The sequence below is a fragment of the Dipteris shenzhenensis genome, chromosome 2 (assembly GCF_047967505.1).
Source record: "Dipteris shenzhenensis isolate YYH24624 ecotype China chromosome 2, Dip_SZ_1.0, whole genome shotgun sequence".
Classification (NCBI taxonomy): Eukaryota; Viridiplantae; Streptophyta; class Polypodiopsida; order Gleicheniales; family Dipteridaceae; genus Dipteris; species Dipteris shenzhenensis.
This window is the reverse complement of record NC_141597.1, coordinates 19,270,256-19,291,768: the sequence shown is the minus strand read 5'-3', so window position 1 is coordinate 19,291,768 and position 21,513 is coordinate 19,270,256. Positions and strand designations below refer to the sequence as shown.

General features: G+C 41.2%; 1 protein-coding gene across 2 annotated transcripts; it reads right to left on the bottom strand.

The window, feature by feature from the left end:
* Positions 1-14,419: 14,419 nt before the first annotated feature.
* On the bottom strand, positions 14,420-19,014 carry LOC147904440 (pentatricopeptide repeat-containing protein At3g53360, mitochondrial-like). Of its 2 annotated transcripts, XM_087386468.1 has the most exons (4): positions 18,688-19,014; positions 18,522-18,601; positions 18,184-18,313; positions 14,420-18,061 (listed from the first exon to the last, which is right to left on the bottom strand). In XM_087386468.1, exons 1-4 carry the CDS (start codon positions 18,803-18,805, stop codon positions 14,604-14,606), a joined length of 3,786 nt encoding a protein of 1,261 aa, XP_087242594.1. In that variant the 5' UTR covers positions 18,806-19,014; the 3' UTR covers positions 14,420-14,603. The 2 variants fall into 2 exon arrangements, with proteins under 2 accessions (XP_087242594.1, XP_087242603.1); XM_087386477.1 differs by lacking the exons at positions 18,522-18,601; positions 18,688-19,014 and having other exon boundaries at positions 18,213-18,313.
* Between the last annotated feature and the right edge of the window lie 2,499 nt (positions 19,015-21,513).

The window sequence follows — 21,513 nt, the reverse complement described above, 5'->3', positions numbered from 1 at the left end:
GTAGCTTAGGTTAGTTTAAATTACGGTAATTAGATTAAGTACGTTAGATTTAGTTTAATTAAGTTCAATTTAGATTTAGTTCCATTTAGTTTAGTTTAGTTTAGTTTAATTAGATAAATTACATTAATTTAGTTGAATCTAATCAATCAATTAGATTAATTAATTTAAGTTAATCTATTTAAGTTAATTAACCAATAAGTTCTATAATCAAATTACTTAATTCATTAAAGGAAATTAATATATTAAAAAAATATTACTTACATATTCGATTAAGATGAGTAAATTTAATGTATCATTATTAATTTAATCTATTTGAATTAACTTAATCTATTTCATTTAAACAATTTTAATCTATTTAAATTAATTTAATTTAAACTAATTAAATTAATTTAAGTTAATCTATAATAAATTTAAGTTAATTTATAATAAATTTTAGTTAATCTATTTAAATTAATTAAATTAATCTATTTAATTTAAGTTAATCTATTTAAATTAATTACTTAATATTTTTATATTAATCTATTTAAATTAATGAAATTAATCTATATAAGTTAATCTACTTAAATCAATCAATTGAAATTAATCAAATCTATTAAAATTATTTAAATTAATTAAAAATAGTAAATCAATGAAATGAATCTATTTAAGTGAATCTACTTAAATAAATAAATTTAAATTAATCTATTGAAATTAATTAAATCTATTTAAATTTATTTAAATTAATCTATAATTGATTTAAGTAAATCTATTTAAATTAATTAAATTAATCTATAATTATTATAACTAAATCTATTTTAATTAATTAAATTCATCTATTTAATTTAAGTTACTCTATTTAAATTAATTAATTACTATTTAGAAATTAATCTTTTTAATTTAATCTACTTAAATTAAGATTAATTAATCTCTTAATCTATTTAAAATTATTAATATATGGTATACTATTGAATTAAATTTATATAAGATGTATAGGTCAATTATATATATACTAACTAATATAAGGTTGATTATTTTGATTTAGTTTAATTAACTACTTAGATTAATATTAGATTAGCTTGTATGCATTGATTTAAATTTAGATAAGATATATAGGTCAATTGAATATATATTAAACTTATGTTGATTTTTAAATATCTTTTTTTTTTAATCTTTTAGGAAAATGTTTTTGAGAATTTTTTATTAAAAATTCAAAAATTTGGGAAATTTTTTAAAATTGGAAACTTTGCACTTTTGAGTCGTTTTTTTATTTTTATAGTACATATCAAATCATATATATATACACATACATATACATATATATACATATATATTGTATTTAGTTCAGTTTTGGAATTGGACTTTATACAAGTCCAATTTTTTTGAATACAATGTTAATGGCTTCTTTCCTGGTGGAAGGTCACATAATTCTCGAGTATTATTTTTGTACAAAGCTTTCATTTCTTCATTCATAGCAGTTTGACATTATGGCTTGTCAACTACGTCTTTTGAAGTACACTGGCTGTTCTGTATCCATGATGGTAGTCATAAGAGCATAATTGATGGTTTTAATATGAATCGCTTTGCTTTTCTAAGCATATGTCAATCTGGTTGGTGGCTCGCTTTCTCTAGTAGACCATCTGAGTTATTGTTCCTCTTCTGGAGGATCCTTGGGCAATTCTTGCTCTTCTTCATCAACCTTTCTTTTAGATGATTGAGTAATTGATGTGATCATCTCCTTTGTATTTGATGTTTTCCATTCTTAGTCTTCATTAAAAATTACATCTTTGGAGATAATGACCTTTCGGTTGATGGAATCGTACAACTTGTATGCTTTGCTTTCTTCATTGTAGCCAACCATGATGCATTTATGTGACTTCACATCCAACTTTATGCAATGATCATCATGTATGTGAGCATATGTTATGCAACCAAATATGCAATGATGCCCAATGCGTGGCTTGTATCCAGCAAATGTCTCATAAGGTGTCAGACCCTGAATCAGTTTGGTTAGAAGCCTATTAAGCAAGTAGTTTGCAATGGCAATTGCTTCTGCCAATACTAGTTCGGAAGATGCTTCTAACTGAGCATTGCTCTAGCACCATTTGCTAAAGTATTGTTCTTTCTTTCAACTATTGCATTCTGTTGAGTATTTGCACATGTGAATTGTATTTGAATGCCATGACTTTTGCAAAAGTTCATGAATGCTGAAGACATGTATTCACCTCCTCTGATCGCTTGACTTGGATCTTTCTTCCTATCTAGTTTTTTATAACCATGGCTTTGAATTCTTGAAATCTAGAAAAGACTTCAAATTTCTCTTTTAGAAAATAGACCCGACAATATCTGCTATAGTCATTAATGAAAGTCAAGTAGTAAAGTGAACCATTGATGCTGTGGGTCTGTGCAAACCCATACATCTATATGAATCAAATCAAGAATACCTCTTGCTTGAGAGGTGCTTCTCCCAAAATTGGTTCTTTTTTGTTTATTGAAGCAACATGCTTTGCAAACTTTTCCAAGAAACTGTATCTTAGGAATTCCAACTGTCATCTTCTAATTTCTTGCCTGCATCAAGCTTTTGAAATTGACATGTCCATATCTCTTGTGCCATACTGTGGAAAGTGGCATCGGTTTTGTTGCTGAGCTGACATGGTGGTATGCAAATCTAATACTGAAGCTAGCATTCGAAATAAGCATCCTTTGTTGACTACTTTTCCTACTAGCTAATATCCTCTGGATTTATCTCTAACAGTGCATTCATCTTCATCGAAGATGATTCGATAGTTGTTTTCTATTAGTTGCCCAACTGACTGAGCTTTAGAACATAAAGTACATCTTTCACTAATCCTTTCATACCAGTGAAATTGTTCATAGGCACAATGCCTTTCTCTTGAACTAGATTTTGTGTGTTATCTACAGTGTAGATAGCACTCTTTTGTCCTTCTAATGGTTTCATCTCTCTGAACCATTCCTGATGCTTTGTCATGTGAGATGATGCATCATTGATGATGTACCAGGGATCTTGATGTACTTGATTAACTTGAAATAACCGCATTCTCCTTTTGAATTGCAATCAACGTCAAGATACACTGTATTAGTCTTTTGAATATCCTCACTTGCAAGATACATATTCTGAGGTTCATTAGCATAATGACTGTGACTTGGATGTCCACCACGATGATTTCCTCTTTCATGAAAATTCTCTTGATTGCTACTTGATTAACCTCCTTGGTCATACTACTTCTTGTAGCAATATCTTTCATAGTGTCCATCCCCTCGTCCTTGAAAATGTTGGAATGATTTTCTCTTGGATGTTGATGCTAATGCTACTATGGATGTTGATGCTGATGTTATTGTTGTTGATTTTGATGATGATGATCACTCCTTTGAGATGCCCTGCCTCTGCCTCTACCTTTACCTTTGTCTGAAGCTATGAATGCTTGATCATTTGAATGACCTTTGCATGCTTAAATGGCCTGAGACTTGAGTTCTTCATCAAGTAACACTAATTGTAGCTCTTCCAGTTTTGGAACTTACCTTTGAATGGCAATACTCTAGACTAGATTCTCGTAACCCACTCCTACTCCATTCAAGATGACTTGAACCATCTCTGCGGGATTAATAATCTCTCCTACTACTGCTCTAATTTGATTGTTATAATCCTTGATCCTGAGGATGTAAGCATGACCAGTTTCATTGCTGTTGCAAAAACTCTGGTTAATCTAGTTTCTCAACGTGAGAATCTCGGATGTGTTCTTAGACTCATAAAGAGGTGCAAACATATCCCATGCTTCTTTGAATGTCTTTATGGTGTTGAGTTGTCCAAGCATGACATCTTGCATGTTTGTTTGATCAAATGGTATGCATATTTGTCTTTCTTGTTCCATTCTTCCTATGCTCAAGAAGTGGAAGGATATACTTCAAATGTGGACACTGTTGGTGCAAGTGTTGATCCTTCTGCTTGTGCTATGGCAATAGTGGGAGTTGATGCTAGTTTACTAGATGATCAAGGTGTAGACCCATCGACATACTCCCATTTGTCTTGAAGTACAAGAATGGTCTCCATTTAGTATTTCCATGTGCCATAGTTAGAGTTGTCTAGCTTAGCAAATGCCTCCAAATTGAGGTTGCTAGTCGTAAACATGATGCAAGATAGTACACAAAGTGCCTATGAAAAACACTATCTGAACCAACTCCAAACTAAAATTTGTATCAACTATAATCTGAACTATAATATATATCAAATCTACTACAAGGCTTGTGGAAAATGATGTCAGGAATAGCTAAGAGACTTTACAATACTTGAAATAATGTGCACAATGCCAAAAAATAGCCAATAGGCTTTAAAATGGTGGCATGTGAGTGCAAAAATAATATGATGTGCAAATCTACCCATTGGATAATTGAGGAATGCCTCTAAAAACTTTGAAGTCTGCTCATTGATGTGTGAAAGGTCGGGTTTTAGGTCATGTGATGATGTGAAACCACATGTGAGCATAGGGACTAGCTTTGAATCTACTCTAATCTAGATCTAGACCAACCATCAAGCAATGAAAAGTAGCAAATAATTCCTTTTTTTTATGTTTGTTTTAGGTGCTGGGTCAAATGCATTGATGTAGAGGTTGAAATATGTGCAAGAAGTGGATTTGATGGCGAGGCTAAAAGGTGTGTGATACAAGTGCCAAAATGTGCATTAGATGTGATGAGCGCATACAGCACAAAAAATCAAGCGTTTTTCTTTTTGGAGGAGCACTCTCAAATTCTTCTTGGATCAAGAGATATTGCTTCATCAAGGTGAAGGGATAAAAAGGACAAATGATGATATGGCAGGTAGAGTCACATGCAGAACTATGCCTGGCAGAAAGGGGTGTGCCTATGAAGCATTGATGAGGTGTTAAGTGGGATGCACATGTAGTGTGCACAGTGTGCCTAGAAAGGGATAACTGTGCCTATGTGGAGCATTAATGAGGTGTCAAGTGGGTGCACATGCAATGTACATGGTGTGCTTGGCAAGGGGTAATTGTGCCTATCAAGGGACTGTACCACATGACACTGATGAGGTGGTAGGGTGACATGGCGTTGATGATGTGGCATGGGTGACATGGTAGATGACATGTATGCTAATGTGTCAGTGATGATGTGGTAAGTGTGACTGGGCTAATGACATGGATTACTGATGTGGTGTTGTTGAGCTCATAGATAAGGTGCCACGTGGAGCTTGCTGAGTTAAATAGACTCCGTGATGATGATGTAGTAGCTATGGTATGGACTGCCACGTCGGTGACCCAAGGTGTGGTGTGATAAGGTGACCAATGGATAAAGCCACGTGTCGATTGCGGGTATTTCCAGAATCTACAAGGATTCTGTCTCAGATTTCAAATTCGTTTACTAAGATTCCGTCAACAAAATTTCTTGCTAGAGCCATGGTATGGCATAGGCATTGCTGACGGTGTGTTTCATATTGAGGGTCATTGAAGCATTCAAGATGTGGCACCTTTCATTAAGTGGCATGTTTCTTGGAACTTATGATTCGTTCACGGATCTCCTACAGAGACATCGTTCGTCTGGCTCGTGAGGTCGTGTTGGACTACCATTGCAAAGCGTGAAGGTCCACTATCCTTACTCATGAGGTGTGTTGCCAATCCGTCGGTCAGTGGCACCTCATTGTTTCTTGCCTTCGTGTGGTCGTTGATAGTGCCATGTGCTGTCAGCTTTGGTGCTCATTTGTTGGGCTGGAGCTAGTGATTCATTTATGGTCGTTGCACGGCTGTTGAGTGTTGAAACTCGTAGATGGAGGAGCCATGCTACCGAAAGGGCATCTGGCACTGTGTCGGTGAACCACTTTGCTACGCCGTTGTTGTGCCGGCATCTTTGGATATTCGGGTGGTTGTTTGAGCTATGTATGGTCACCGTCGCCTTTTTTGTCAATTGAGCTATGGAGCCGATGAAGTCGTTTGCCGTTGTCTGTTCGTGGTCGGCTACTTTGCCAATCATTGAGCGTCTGGTGCTAGGATTCGTTGTTTAGCTTGTTGGAGGTTGTTGGAGCTCGGTTGGCCGTTGAAGGTATGCATGTGTTTCTTCTTGCTTGCAGGACTTGCAGAGGTCATTGAAGCCGCCTTGACTTCGTTGAGTTCTGGGTGTTGAGGTGCTAGCTTGCAAGGACTGCCTCATTCATTGTGGGCTAGTTGCTTGGAGTGTTGAAGTTGACCTTGTAGGTTGCTAGCCTTGTTGAATGCTTACGAGTAAATGCCAACGCAGTTGGTGAGGCGGCTATGTGGCTTAGTAGATAGGGCATTGTACATGGCCACTATTATGAATCCGTTGGGTCGCAGCTAGTAGGAGTTGCTCTATCTTAGGTGCTATGCCTTCTAGAACAGTGTAGATGTTAAAAGCATCAATGAGATGACCGTGTGGATTGTTTGGGCGGGTGCTTTGTAAAGCGTTTTTGCTTGCCTTTGCTTGCTCAATCGGCTATGTTGCTTTTGTTTGAGTCAAGCTATCTTTCATTAAATCTATGTCTCCCTTGAAAGCTCACAACTACTCACAAAAAGTGCTCTCTCTCAATCAACCAAGAGATGAAACCTCTCTCTTTCTCTTGTCTCAGTGATATAGGATGTTGCCACCAGATCCTTTCCCACAACTCAATCTGCACGTGTTCCAAATGGGAAGATGCCCGAGAACCCCTGGTTTGACAATGAGTGTAGAGAGATGCGAGCCCACCTCACACGGGAGCGATCATTGGGACTCTTGACTTTACCAGCGGTACTGCGGATCTCACACTGAGTGACATGGTGTAAGAAGCGGGCTTTCCTCATACACAAGATGGATAAGGTGATCGGATCCTTTTGTAGTGGAGATTCTATGCTCTCTCTATGATGTCCCGGGTCAGGCACCACCTGATATGTTCTCTATGCCTAGACCCACTACATGTCACTTGTTTACTGCACAGAATGAATTGGATGCTCTTCTCTGGCTTCACAACCGGAGATCACTAGATGATGAGGAACTACGCACCAAGCACTTCGCACATGCATAAGAGTTCTTGACCCCAGTACTAGCACACTTGTTCAACCATGCTGTATGCCAGCAGCGGGCTCTTGGGCAGCAGGTAGGTTTTTGGAGACAACACTCCACCCTAGACCACATTTTCACTCTGAGGGCTATCATTGAGAAGGCGAAGTCGAGGCACCTAAAAGTCTACATCTTCTTCGTAGACTTTCATAAGGCATTAGATATTGTCCCACGTTCTTGCCTGATCAAGAGGCTACAAGAGTTGCAGCTCCCAGAGATCATGATCTAGGGGGTCATGAGTCTATATGAGTCCACTGTCAGAGGGAAGGTATGTTCTATCAAACTCAATTGAGAGCACTATGGGATTGAAACAAGGTTGCCCCCTCTCACCGACTCTCTTTAGGCTCTATATCGATGAGATCACTTCATTTGTAGACTGCCTAGATGGATAGGGTTCACTTCTGGCTAATCTCATGGTGCAGATAGGGTTCACTTCTTGCTGATCTCATGGTGCAGATATTATTGTATGCAAATGATGCAGTTCTCATATCATCCTTAGCAAAGGGACTACAAAAACATCTAGAGGCTATAGAGATGTTTTGCAAAGAGAGAGAGACTTGACAGTCAACCTTGGAAAAACCAAGGTTATGATCTTCAACACCTCGCGAGTAGAGTCCCGTCACCATAGTTTCACATACCGAGATGAGCCAATGGAGATAGTGTAGTCCTACACATACTTGGGAGTAGTGTTCACTGAACTAGGCTTCACGATGATCCATGCAGGTATGGCACGACTCACACGATGACAAGGTGCTCTGGCTCGACTAGAGAGGCAATTGTTCTCCGCTTTTTGACACACTAGTAAGATCGACTGCCATGTATGCAGCACCTTTCTAGGGGATTGATATTTCAGTGACAGAGTGGAAGAGATTTGAGAGGCTACATGTGATTATGGGATCCAAGATGATTTAGAGCAAGCCCTTAGTCCCCCATCAGATTATACAAGTAGAGTTTGCCATGACCCCTCTCCAGATTGATGCCATCTTTCAGACAGTGACTTTCCTCCATAGAGTCTGGGCCTTACCCCAGTGGAGATTACTGAGACTAGCATTGGAGTCATCCAGGCGACTAGCAGAGAGCGGTGTTGATACAACATGCTACGCATGGGTATCCACATGGTTTGGTAGTCATGGCATTCAGATGGACAGACTTTTCCCCTTTTAGTACAGCATGGATGCACCAATCGAGATGATCCCACGAGACGAGGTCAACCATATCATACAGTTGGACCTTCTCTAACTCCATGCATCTAGGGCTTGGGGGGGAGAGGAGTTCCCAAACAAGATCCACTTCTACCATGACCACTTCCTGAGGCTCTCAGAGCATGGTCTCGTCATCAGACCTCAATACCTCGAGGGTAGGAGAGTCTCACATGCATTGAGGATCGCCATCGATCAATTGCTACGAGTCTCATCACATCAGCTGAGGATCGAGGCAGGGAGAGCTATATGCATACCCAGAGAGCAGAGGATCTGCATACTATGTCGGATGGAGGAGATCGAGACATAGGAGCATTTTCTATGTATCAAACGGTTGGACCTTCTCTAACTCCACGCATCTAGGGCTTCAGATCTTACTTGCCTTGGTCCGAATACATTCCTTGAAAATCACATGACCAAACAACATCATCACTCTTCACACAGAAGACACACTAGGCTGAGATCAAGGAGATTCTTCTCTACCTACACCCAGCAAAAAACTTTTCACGATAGGCAAGATGAATGGAGACTATTGAGTACACATACAAACCTAGTTGGGTTTAAAGATATTCCTAGAAAAAGCCTTTTCAAGATAGGAAAGATGCATGGAGACTAATGAGTACACATACAAATCATTCAAGTAAATGGCAATGAGATCGATTAAGTAATCTTCAAAAGTTTCAACCATGTACTTTTGAATAGTTTACCTAGACCAAATGGCATGACTTTGTAAGCATATTCACACTATTTTGTAATAAATGTGGTCTTTTGCTAATCCTCATGTGCCAATGAAGTCTAATTGTACCCGTTGTGCCATCCCGAAATGACCCTTTTTGCCTCGGTTGCCCGATGCCCGATTCTCAATGTGCGCATCTGCTCCTTGGTGAGCTTGGTGAGTGTAGTGCTTAGTGAGCTTGGTATGGGAGATGCTCTCTCTTGCAATCTGAGGTATGCTTGTATGCAAAGACTATCTAATGCTTGGATGCAAAGAATAAGCATCGGACTAACTAGAGGTTGTGTTGTCATGGGCAAAACCCTATGAAGACGGGTGAACGAGCATGTATAAACGAATACAAGCATTGCAGTGAAAATGGAGTTGCAATCCAAGTTAAATCCCAAACACTTCCATTATAGAGAAGATGCCTTACCATGTTACAAACAACCAGAGCTACAAGAGCGCTCGTGCAATAAGGTGTTGGGTGTAGCCTTACAGACACTCACCTCAGCTGAAGGCACAATTATCACTGAGAGCACGGCTCAACTTGGTCTAGGACTTAGCACTCAGACTCATTAGTACTCAGACTAAACACTTGGCAAAACTCGTTGTACTTGAGGTTTCTACTTAAATAATTCTAAAGGCCCTTGTCAGATAAAATGTTAGACTAGATTCTATCTTCATGTCCAAAGATCTTGTGAGAATAAAAAACCAATCTCCGCTACGACAGTGGCACCTGCAGCCTCTATGGTTCCTCCTCTGAACTCTGAGGGTGAGTCAGGGGGGCCGTGGGCACTGGTGCTCTAGTAGTCTCGGGTGCTTGCTCCCGCTGTAGTGGACGATGCTGCGGCAGGCAAGAAGTCTTGCCTCCAGAGGGACTTGAAGACCAAACACCCGCCCAATGGAAGGAAGGATGGAATTATATTCCCTCAGAAGCCTCGGGAAGCGGAGCGACACTAGAAAGCGGGGAACATGGTGAGTCGAATCCAAGCCCTCCACCGTGAATCCATGATACCAAGGGATAAGATACACCAATTGAGGGCCCAGGAGAATAGGGCTTCTCTCCACGAGAGCCAGAGTAGTATTTGGGGAGCCAAGCTGGAGGAGGAAAACACCACATCCATAGATAGTGACCTCTTGGATGTGGTCACCATCTAGTGCCAAGCTGGCCTGGATCCAGTCCTGAATCTGTCTCCTCCAAGGAGTGAGGCCGACTATCTTGCCTACGACTGTAAGAGATTCACTGCTTGCTGTACGTGTTGCTTATCCGCTGGTGAAAGAAAAGCTTTGACAGCTGGGAGAGTCGAGGGTGCTGCCATAGAGCCTCTCTGGCCAGACCGAAGGTCGCCACCAAAAGTCCCAGTCACCAGCAATGAGCAATAAACTGCACCTCCCGCAAATGGTGGGAAACTAGAAGCAGAAGAAGAAAGAAGGAAAAAGAAAGAGCCTGCGAGAGGAAAAACCACCAAGAAACTCGTCCCAGCCAAGTAGGAAAACAGCCCTGGAGTTCTTCCACAAGCAAGCTCAATCTTGGAAAGGATAATGGAATGCACAAAGTGAATCTGCCAAGAGAAAGAGCGAGCCACCAAATGACTTTGAAGCGCTCCACGAACTCAGGACTATCTTCATCACTTCACATTCTGGAGGGGACTGGCCGGACCTTCAAAAGAAAGGCTTGGAGGCTGGTGAAACTATGCCAGCCCCTGATACATGAGCTGCCTGGATCTCCTTTGATCGATGAAGGTGAAAGCTGGAGTCGACTTGTGCCAAAGGAGAATCTGGCTGACCCACAGCGGGCTGAGAACTGCCTTTGTGCTCGAGGGCAGCTCCATGCAGTGAGCTAGAGGTCACAGGCTGGCCCGTGCTGCAAACGATGGCCAGGCTGGGGTTGGTGACCACAAATTGTAGCAGCCCTGCTGCTAGCAAAGGAGAAAAGATGTACAGCAGCCACAGCCCGTACAGTGGGCTGTGGCGATGAGAAGCATGAAGGGGGGGTCACGGGATCAACACGCCCCCTCATGAGGATCTTACGTACATGCAGCCTCCGAGCAGGCAGGACGACAAGCGGAGATGAGCACGAGCAGGCGGGGGGGGGGGGTGCTGGTGCAGCTCACAGGTAGAGGTAGCACTAGCCCCGTGTCCCACGCAATCACACACTATTAGATCCCTTAGTAAATGGTAAGCACTTAAACAGCTAGAAACCTCAAAAAGCACCAATCAATCAACTGAAAAATACCACAAGAAATTGTTACTGGTAAAGATGGCCACATTCTAGGAGTCATTCACCCAAATGGGACTAAACTCACTTCAAGTCCTCCTGAGGGACAAAACAGAGAGATTCACTAGATGGCTCGAGGAATCTCTCTGACATTTCTATTTTGACAATTTCAAGTCACAGGACAAGTTTGTTGTCATAACTAAACTCTTCATACTACTATTGGAAAATCACCTTTTGAGGCACTACGCTGTCAACCGAAGTTGCTATCCACTGGCAGCTTTCAAAGGGGATAAAACATTTGGCAATCACGATGGGACCTGCCAAATTGATGTGCAGTATGGTGCTTCCAAGAAAGGACGAACTTTTGAGTCCTAAAATTACCAAATACTTTGTGAAATTCTTGCCTGATGTAGCATTAGAAGAAAAGTTGTTGACTTGGTACACAATGCAAGGGTAGAATGGCTACTAATCAAAAGCAAGCCATCGTGAAGCTGATGAATTGCCTCGTCCATGATCGATGAGAGAGGCACTGTGCTCATGGACTTGGAGATGAAGGATGGACATCTTCACTTGCATAGCTTCCCTTCTTCTTCCTCTTGTGTATCCTCACATTTAAACATCCCTCCACACTTTTCTAGATTATTCAAGAAGGCAAAGCAAGCAAGGTGATGGGCAAAGGAGACAATAGGAGGGTGTGAAAGGGGAGGGGGAAGGAGGAAGGGGCTGTGCTCATGAACTTGGAGATGGAGATAAAGGATGGGCATGTTCACTTGCTCCCTTCTTCTTGTTCCTCTTGTGTATTATGCTCCACAAACAAGCAAAGCAAGCAAAAAGATGGGCTAAGGAGATGAGAAGGGTGAGGAAGAGGAAGTGGAGGGGGCAGGAGGAAGGCACTCTGCTCATGGACATGGAGATGATGGAGGATGGACATGTTCACTTACCACTTGGAGAGCTTCTTCTTCTCCTCCTCCTCATGTACTAAGCTGAGCTTTTGGATAACATTTCAGATGCCAATACAAAAGGATGCATGAATGCAATAAAGGAGGTTGTCAAAATGCTTGAGAGTGATATTGGATCACTACAAAAGAAGGGATCCATATATGTTGATTGGGAAATGCAAGGCAAAAAATATGAAGCAGAAAATGAGCTTCGGATGAGCAAATGGCACACTAAAATGCAAACATCCATGAAAACTATGATAGGAAATATGCAAACTCAAATAGACCTGAATGCCTCAAAAATACATGCATTACAAGAACACCTCCAAAAGCTTCAAGAGGAAAATGAGTCACTGAAATCAAGGCATACAATGGAAGAAGGGGAGCTATGCCTAGGTGGAGCTACCTTGCCTCATCTCTCAATCTCTAGAGATGTGCCCCTATGCAGGCTTATTGAAAAATTGCCATGTCATCTTGTCCCCCTTAACCATGAGATGGATAATATGGGTACGCAACTCTCTAGCCTCATGTCTTGCAAGGCCAATCGAGCATGCTTGTACCTCTGCTAGCCACTAGCAATCCAACTCTACATCCCTCAAGATCGAACGAGGGCAGCCACTCAGGTGGGTAAATCCCCTATTGCATGAGTTGCCACTGCTCCTCAATTTGTCTAGAGGTCAAAATATACAATGAAGGAAGGAAGGTGGCGAGAGGGAGCACTAATGAAGAATTTAGAAGTGTGTGGAGGGATGTTTAAAATTGACGGTTTCATTCAAGAGGGAGGTGTTTGTGAAGAAAGATGATGCAGGTACAGCATTGTGGATGAATTGGAAAGGATGGATGCCATTCTACAGCTGCTCAAGAACAACATGGCCAAGGCTCAAGCCAGAACAATGTTGTATGCTGGTCAGAAAAGAAAGAGGTAGAATGTCAAGAAGATGATATAATGTACTTCAGGTCACAACATGCTTCATTGAAGGGACAAAGCTTGCATATAGTCTACGGTCCCTACAAAATCCTAAGGAAGGTTGGTGAGGTGGCTTATGCTGCCTGTTTCAGTCAAAATCCAGAATACATTCCAAGTTTCTCTCCTCAAAGCACATGGGACCCAACATGACTCTATTTCCACATGTGGATCAGCACAGTCAAATCAATTATAATATCGAAAAAATTAATACACATCACAGCAAAGCATTTTGAGGACAAATATTCAAAATTATTCTTTTGAGTGGTAACATCTTCTAGCTAGTTAGAGCTGTTAGCTTTTAGCTTGGTTGAATAGGTCTGAGAGAGTTCGTTACTCTAGGATATTGAAAATGTATAGACTTGTTATTTATAGGAGAACCAGGGTTATTAATGCTGTGGGCCTATGGACTTGTGGACTGTTTGGATCCCATTTAAATGAGGACATTCGGCCGTGTAAACAAGGGGGCCTGCCCTACCGTTGGAATTAGACATTACGTCACATAATTCATAGCTGAATCCCTAATTGTGATTTTGACGAGTGTCCATACACTTGCTTCCAAGCCTAAGACTTGCAGCTTCCACGCAGCCCTGCTAGTTCCTGTTGGGTGCACAGCTTACACGTACCTCCTAATCTAAGAGTATTTTGATTCATTTCTATTTGCAAGTTCTATTTGCCCTTCAGGATATCATGTTGGTTGTGCCTTAGGTACCAGTAGTCTTCTGAATTTAGCAGCCATTGTTTCAGTATATCTTTAAAAATCTTCTGAAATATGTGTCCCTTTACCGAAGGGCTGGAATTTGACCACCTTACTGCAAAACATGTCAAGATTTTGAGAATGCTTCTTCAATCCAAGAACATCCTCAACATCCAATCATACCTCCAAGCGATTGATATTCAAGGCTTGAGAGTTGGAACCTTCAAATGATCACATTGCTAGCTGCCAACTTGCCATATGCAATGGAATATTTCTGTTGGGAATGCAAAAATGAATAAGCCCAGGCGCAGTACAATATGTCTCCCAAGTCTCCAAAACTCAGATGAAATAATCAGCAGGAAGGGGAGAGGAGACGGCTGAAAAGGAAGGGGGAGAGAGGGGAACATTGATATGTGGGAAAGAAAGAGATTAATGAGAGAATGTAACGATAAGAGGGCCACATAATCAGGGCCCCCCGGCTGCTTTAAAATATATGTGCCCAGCCATGTTACAAGGACATAACAAGGCTTACATGGAAACATAACCTCATCAATGATCTTCTGCCCTATGCCCAAGCTGTAACATGGCTCAGATCCTATTCACTTTTCATATTGGAATACACTTGTCCTGGGTTCAACCGGAGTGAACAGATGAAAACTCTTATGAATATTTCTCACCCCACGATTTTTTAGATAAACTTCAGAGGATTGTGGCAGTCTCCACAGACCTGAAGATTTCTTGGGAACGCAACAGAGGTCCCAGGAGGTGTGCTCATAGTCAAAAAGAAATTGCGAGCCTATGCTGACTTAGAGAGAATGTCATTTACTCATCATCTACATGATGCAACACAAAGCCCGCATCAGGGATGAAGCCTGTTGCCTCCATTTCCCCAAATAGCCTCTGTACCTCTACATGAATTGCCTTTATTTGTGTATCTTCAGCAACCTCAATGAGACTGTGCCCTGCGTCTTTCTTCACGCCTCTATCTTTCATCATTTTGCTCACATTAGCATTATCCTCCCAATTGCCAGAAACAGCATAAATATTCGATAATAGCACATATGCTGCAGTATTCTGTGGCTCAAGCTCAAGTATATTTTCTGCTGCATGTTTTGCCAGCACCAGGTTGCCAAATGTTCTGCAGCTACCAAGCAAGGCCATCCACACCACTGCACTAGGCTGAAATGGCAAGTTTTCAATGAATGCAACTGCCTCGTCCAGGCATCCAGCACGACCAAGGATATCAACCATGCAAGCACAATGCTCTTGTGTTGGTGTGATGTGACGTTCTTTAGTCAGAGAATTAAAATAGCGACGGCCTTCATTAACAAGACCTGCATAGCTACATACAGAAAGAACACTAACAAATGTAACATGGTCCAGCTTCTGACCTTCTGACTGCATTGCCTCAAAGATTTTAAAAGTCTCATGAACATGTCCATTTTGAGCATATCCTGTGATCATTGCATTCCAGGAGATCATGTCACGTTCCCCGATACTGTCAAAGACATGACGTGCAGCCTTGATACTTCCACATTTTCCATACATGTCAATTAGGGTATTCCTCACAAAGATATCAGACTCAATTCCATGCTTCTGAATGTCGGCATGGATCTGCTTACCTTGTTCCAAAATTCCCATACTGCCACAAGCCTTGAGGATATTCAAAAAGGTAACCCTATCAGGCTCCACACCTTCATGTTCCATAGTGTGGAAAAGGTTGACAGCCTCCTCAGCATGCTCGTGTTGGACATAGCCTGTAATCATTGCATTCCATGACACCACACCTTTGTCATGAATATCATTAAAAACTTGGCGGGCATTCTCAAAGCTCCCACATTTTGCATACATATCAATGAGAGCATTGCCCAGAAAAGAATTCAATTCAAAACCGTGTTTTGTAATGCAAGCATGGCTTTCCATGCCCAATTGCAGATCCCCAAGGCTGACACATGCCTTGATGATGCTCAAAAGCGTTACTTCATCTGGCTTCACATCTTGACAGTCCATTTGGTGGAACAATTTGAAAGCCTCTTCACCTTGGCCAAGCTGTGAATATCCAGCAATCATTGCATTCCATGTGACCACATCTTGTTTGGGCATTTGATTAAATACTCGGCGAGCATCCTCCACACTATTGCATTTGGCATACATATCAATAAGGGAATTCCCTACAAAAGGATCAGACTCATGTTCACTTTGCAGTATGTGAGCATGTATCTGCTTACCGTGATCCAAGGATGCCAGGCTGGCAGAAGCCTTGAGGGTAGTAATGAAGGTAACCTCATTGGCTTTCACATTTTCCTGTTCCATTCGAGCCAAGAGTTCAAAAGCAAATTCAAAATGCTCTTGTTGGGCATATCCAGCAATCAGTGCATTCCAAGAGACCACATTTCTTTCTGTCAAACTATCAAACACACAATGTGCATCATCCATACTCCCACACTTGGCATACATGTCTACAAGCGTGTTTCCTACATAAATATCTGACTCAAATTCATCTTTGACGATGTAATTATGTATGCACTTGGCTTGTTCCAAGATACCAAGACTGGTACATGCTTTCAAAATGCTCAAGCATGTTATCTTTCCTGGCTTTACATCTGCCTCTTCCATTTGTTGAAAAAGTTTGAAAGCCCTGTCAAGATGGCCATGTTGGACATAACCGCCAATCATAGAGTTCCATGCAACCACGTTTCTTTCCTCCATTTTGTCAAACATCTCCCATGCATCATCTACACTACCACATTTGGCATACATGTCAACAAGGTTGCTCGCAACAAAAATATCAGACTCAAATCCATTTTGCATAATATAAGCATGAATTTGCTTTCCCTGTTCAAGGACTTCTAAGCTGTTGCATGCCTTCAGAACACTCAAAAAGGTGACCCTATCTGGTTTTACACCTTCCGATTCCATCTTCTGAAAGAGCTTGAAAGCCTCCAACGCAAGCCCATGCTGAGCATATCCTGCAATCAATGCATTCCAAGAGACCACATCTCTTTCTAGCATTTCATCAAATGCTCGGTGAGCCTCCTTTATATCCCCACATTTGGCATACATGTCGACAAGAGTATTTCCCATGATTATATTCAACTTTACCCTACTCTTAACAATCTTCTCATGGATCTGCTTGCCCCGTTCAAGGACACCAATAATAGCACATGCTTTAAGAACACCAACAAAAGTCACTGCAGTTGGCTGCACGCCTGTTGATTCCATTCGCCAGAACAGTTTAAGAGATTCCTCTGCACGCCCTGGCTGTGCATACCCCGTAATCATGGCATTCCATGAAACTACAGTTCGCTTAGGCATATTGTCAAACACCTGCAGTGCATCCTCTATGCTGCCACACTTTGCGTACATGTCAACAAGAGTACTTCCCACAAAAACATCAGACTCAAACCCATTCTTGATTATGTAAACATGTATCCCCTTGCCATGGCCCAAAACTCCAAGGCTTGCACATGCTTTAAGTGAGTTCAGAAACGTGACCCTGTCTGGCTTGACACCTTCCTGAACCATCTGGAGAAAAAGTTTCACAGCCTCCTGAGAATTCCCGTGTTGTACATACCCTGCAATAATCGTATTCCATGATATTACATCCCTTTTAGGCATCTTGTCAAACTCTTGGCGTGCACGTTGTATGCTACCACACTTGGCATACATATCAACCAGAGAGCTCCTGATAAAAATGTTTAGATTGAGCCCACTCTTCTCAATATGGGCATGAATCTGCTGGCCCTGCTCCAGAGTTCCTAAACTGGCACATGCCTTGAGGGCGCTCAAAAAGGTGACCTCATCAGGCTTGATGCTTTCACCTTGCATCTGCCAGAAAAGGTTGAAAGCTTTCTCAGCGGGCCCATGTTCAGCGTACCCTGCAATCATTGTTGTCCATGTGAACACATCTCGTTCAAGCATTTTGTCAAACATTTCATGAGCATCAACCAAACTCCCACACTTGCAATACATATTAACAAGGGCATTCTCTATAGCAAGATTTGGCTTGAAATTACTTCTGATAATATGAGCATGCACCTGCTTTCCCTGCTCCAGTGCCTTCACGGTGATGCACACCTGCAAAAGAGAGGCATAATCGATCCCCTTTGGCTGTATGCCTCTTTCATCCATATGATCCAGCACAAGCAGTGCTTCCTCCAACCGCCCCACCTTACACAAAGTCCTTACATCTGTGTGAGCACAAGACTCTCCAGTGCCTCTCACATTTAATCCCTCCTTGAACTCAATGTTCATCAAAAAATTCCCACTGGCCCACCTCCCTGTAACAGTACACGTACAAAATTTTATCTTAATGAGTTGTGGTACGTAGCTTTGACAGTGTTAAATGTGTTAGGTCCACACATGACTGCAACAAATAATATCAATTCAATCAAGTTTAGACCTCTGAAAGACTCGCCCACAGAACAATACCCGTTGTACATTCCACGAGCCACACTTGATTGTCCTTGACCAGGCCTCAATGGGCTTTTGGGCGAGAGCGTCCCTACCGTGCATAAGGATTCTAGACACTTCTGTTAGAAACAACACGTTGAGAATGAGCAGCAATGTCCTTAAATTAAAAACAATCGCAGCCGCAACCCAAACTGTGGACATCACCTTCACTTAAAGAACGTTATTGCCATTATGGAAAAGAACGTTAATGCCAGTATAGACAACCACAGTCCCTAAAACACAAACATGTCAATGCCCTGAAAAATCTGCATGAGATGGAGATGTCACCTTGCCACATCCCTTGTCCAGCCTCTGAGTAGGTCCTGTCAAATAGTCTTGCCATGGCCTTCTCGGGCTCAATGTTTGGCCTGCGTACCCAAGATTGAATAATTTACTTCTCTGACTAACCAAATGTTCAAACTACTTGTGGGCAGAGATTTGTGCCTAAACACACCAGGTATTTGTGGAGCAAACACTGGTTGCTCCAGGAGTCGAATTTGACCATAAGCAGAGCGTGAGGGGAGATTGGAAGGCCATCTGGGAGGGCTGTTGGCTCGGCCCCCAAGGATCATTTCCTATGTGAACCATACATAAAGAAGGGAAGGACACAAAAGAGGAATCCAACATTCAGCCAGTGCAGAGATGGAAGGCGTATGATGAGTCAAGGAGATTGGGGATTCCTCCGTGGTTTTGGAAACCCATGCTGCCCAATGGCTTGAACGATTAGCAGTAGCACTACTTGTGCACAAGCTTGCAGAACATTTCTACACTGCCAGTGACACTTTGGATCGTTTTCAAATTGAAAATGTCCCACATTTTTTGCCTCCAAGGGTCTACGAGGGCCACTCCCAATGGTTTCCATGAAGCCAATGGCCAGCCCCTGGAAATGGCCGGGCACTCCCCCACGTGGAGAGCCGCGGATAGGTGACTCGAGTTAGATTTATTGGAATTAGATTTATGTGAGTGTGCACATGTGCATCTATGTGTACGGAGGAGGTTTTGGAATACTCGCTCAAAATGGGTGTGGAGCATGGCTAGGTCAGTATCAAAAGTTTGTGTGCAATAAGGTCCCATGCTTTTGAAATGTCAAGTAATCAAATTCCATTGGGATATTGGAAAGAGAACCTCATAGTTTTTGTTTTTTTTTTAATGTGTTTTGTTTTGCGAGGGGGGCAATCCTTGGAAAATAAACCAGACCCTAGTAGTACAAAAGAGAATCTCATAGTTAATAGTTCAGGGTGGATGGAAGCTTTTAAAAGGGGAAAAGTGAAGGTGAAAGAATTTGACATCTATGGAAAGAGGGAGAAAATTCTAGAGAAATAGAAGGGCTTAAACTTTTTTATGAAATCAAAACTTGAATTTAAAATATGGAGATGTTTGATTGGTGTGCCATTAAAGGATATATTTTAAATTAGAAATTGTGGAGACACACGGCAAAAGATTATAAAGAGAGGGAACAACACCAAAATTTAGAAAGACTATCACACTGACACGTGGTAGAAAGCTATAGAGAGGGAACAACGTCAATTATATAAAGTATAGATTACCTTTAGTATGGGACCCGTGCGTTACTGTGACACAACACGATTGTACATATCCATGTTTGCATATATACACGTGTTTTCATAAATACAAAGGTATGGTCAATCGTGCTATTGCCTCTTCCTTTGTTGCTTAGATGTTTTAAACTTCTTTTTTTTTTAAACCTCATTTTTGGAAGCTTTACAAACATGACACATGCCTAGAGAGAGAACAACTCCAATTATATAAAGTATAGATTAATACCATAAATTACATTTTGTTTTTTCCCTTTTTTCTCTTTTTTTTGGAGGGGTTGTTAAGAGTGGCCAATCTGATGTGATGTGATATAATTTACATTTCACCAATAACTCAACCTTGGTCATTATTTACTTCTGGTAGCTACACCTAGAGCATTCCTTGGGCTTCCTATTAGTGCATCCAATGTAAACTCTGGTTACGTTAGATGTGGGCCACATGATCGTGTGTAATGTATGAGGTTTCCCCATTGCAATACGAGAATAGCAATGCACACAAAAACTTACATGATCAAGTAATAATGCAAACAGGGAGTCATTGACTTTTGGTTGGAGTTTGGAACATGATGAGAGTCAAAAATGGCAGCCATGGCTAAAACGTTCTCTTCTAAGAGGACAAGAAGCTATTCGCGCGAAAAGGTTCTCTATGAGTTATGGCGGATATCAACTTAATCCACCTAATAGGCCTTGCTCTTCCCCTATGGATAAGCTCAATGATGCTCTCCCTTTGAAGATATAAAAAGTTGATCATGTGATGATTGATGATGACGACATGATACCTTTGAATGCAGGGCCACACTCCAAGCTTCAAGTTAATGGAGGTCTCTCAAGTAAAGGATACATATGTAGAAAAAGCATGTGGTGCGGCTTGGAACAGATGTAGTGACTCTCACTTGCCTCGAGCAGCAGAGAACAAGATTTAAAAGCGGATGGTTTGCAAGCGATAACTTTCAAAGTGCAAATAGACCTCAATATGAAAAAGCTTTGCATGGAATATTATAGACTACATGCATGTAGATTTTTCATGCTCTTTACGTCCAAGTTCCTACAATTGAGAAATTCCCAAGGTGGTTTACAGGTACTTTTCAGGGCAAGTGTACATTTTGTGATTTTAGGTTTACTAGGAAATGTTTTTTCAAGGCATCAATTGCCTCTAACATTAAATAGGAGTGGATATGTCCTTCTCAATGGGATAGAAAGGCAATTTGGTTTATTCAATCCCATGGAGCACCACATTTTCGCCTCATGAAGTACTTCACAACAATGACTACCCGGCATGGGTTCATTTTTCAAACTTAAGTGAAGTCTTTCTACAAAAGACATAGAATGTCTTGTGAGTACTCTTGGTAGAGTGTTATATATTTCACCAATTCAATCACGACAAGATACACCCAAGGCATGTATTTTGTGCAATCATCATAGTGAACCTCCTAGCTAGCTTCAACTCACAACCACAAATGGATGGGAAATTGTTTGTGGGGATTAGCTTTGAACCATCCCCGAATGCATGCTACCATTGCAGGTAGCTAAGACATTTCATGTGGAACTATCCACTATGCACTGGGGACAAGCAACAAAGCTTGGCTATTTAGTAGGCAGTGTGAAAGATGAACACGCCATCATCAAAAGAACACACATGCCCCAAATATAATCTTAAAGATGAAGTTTGAAAGTCGTTGGTAGTTGTGAGAGATGCTCCAATTAGGTTATTATTGTGCCATCGA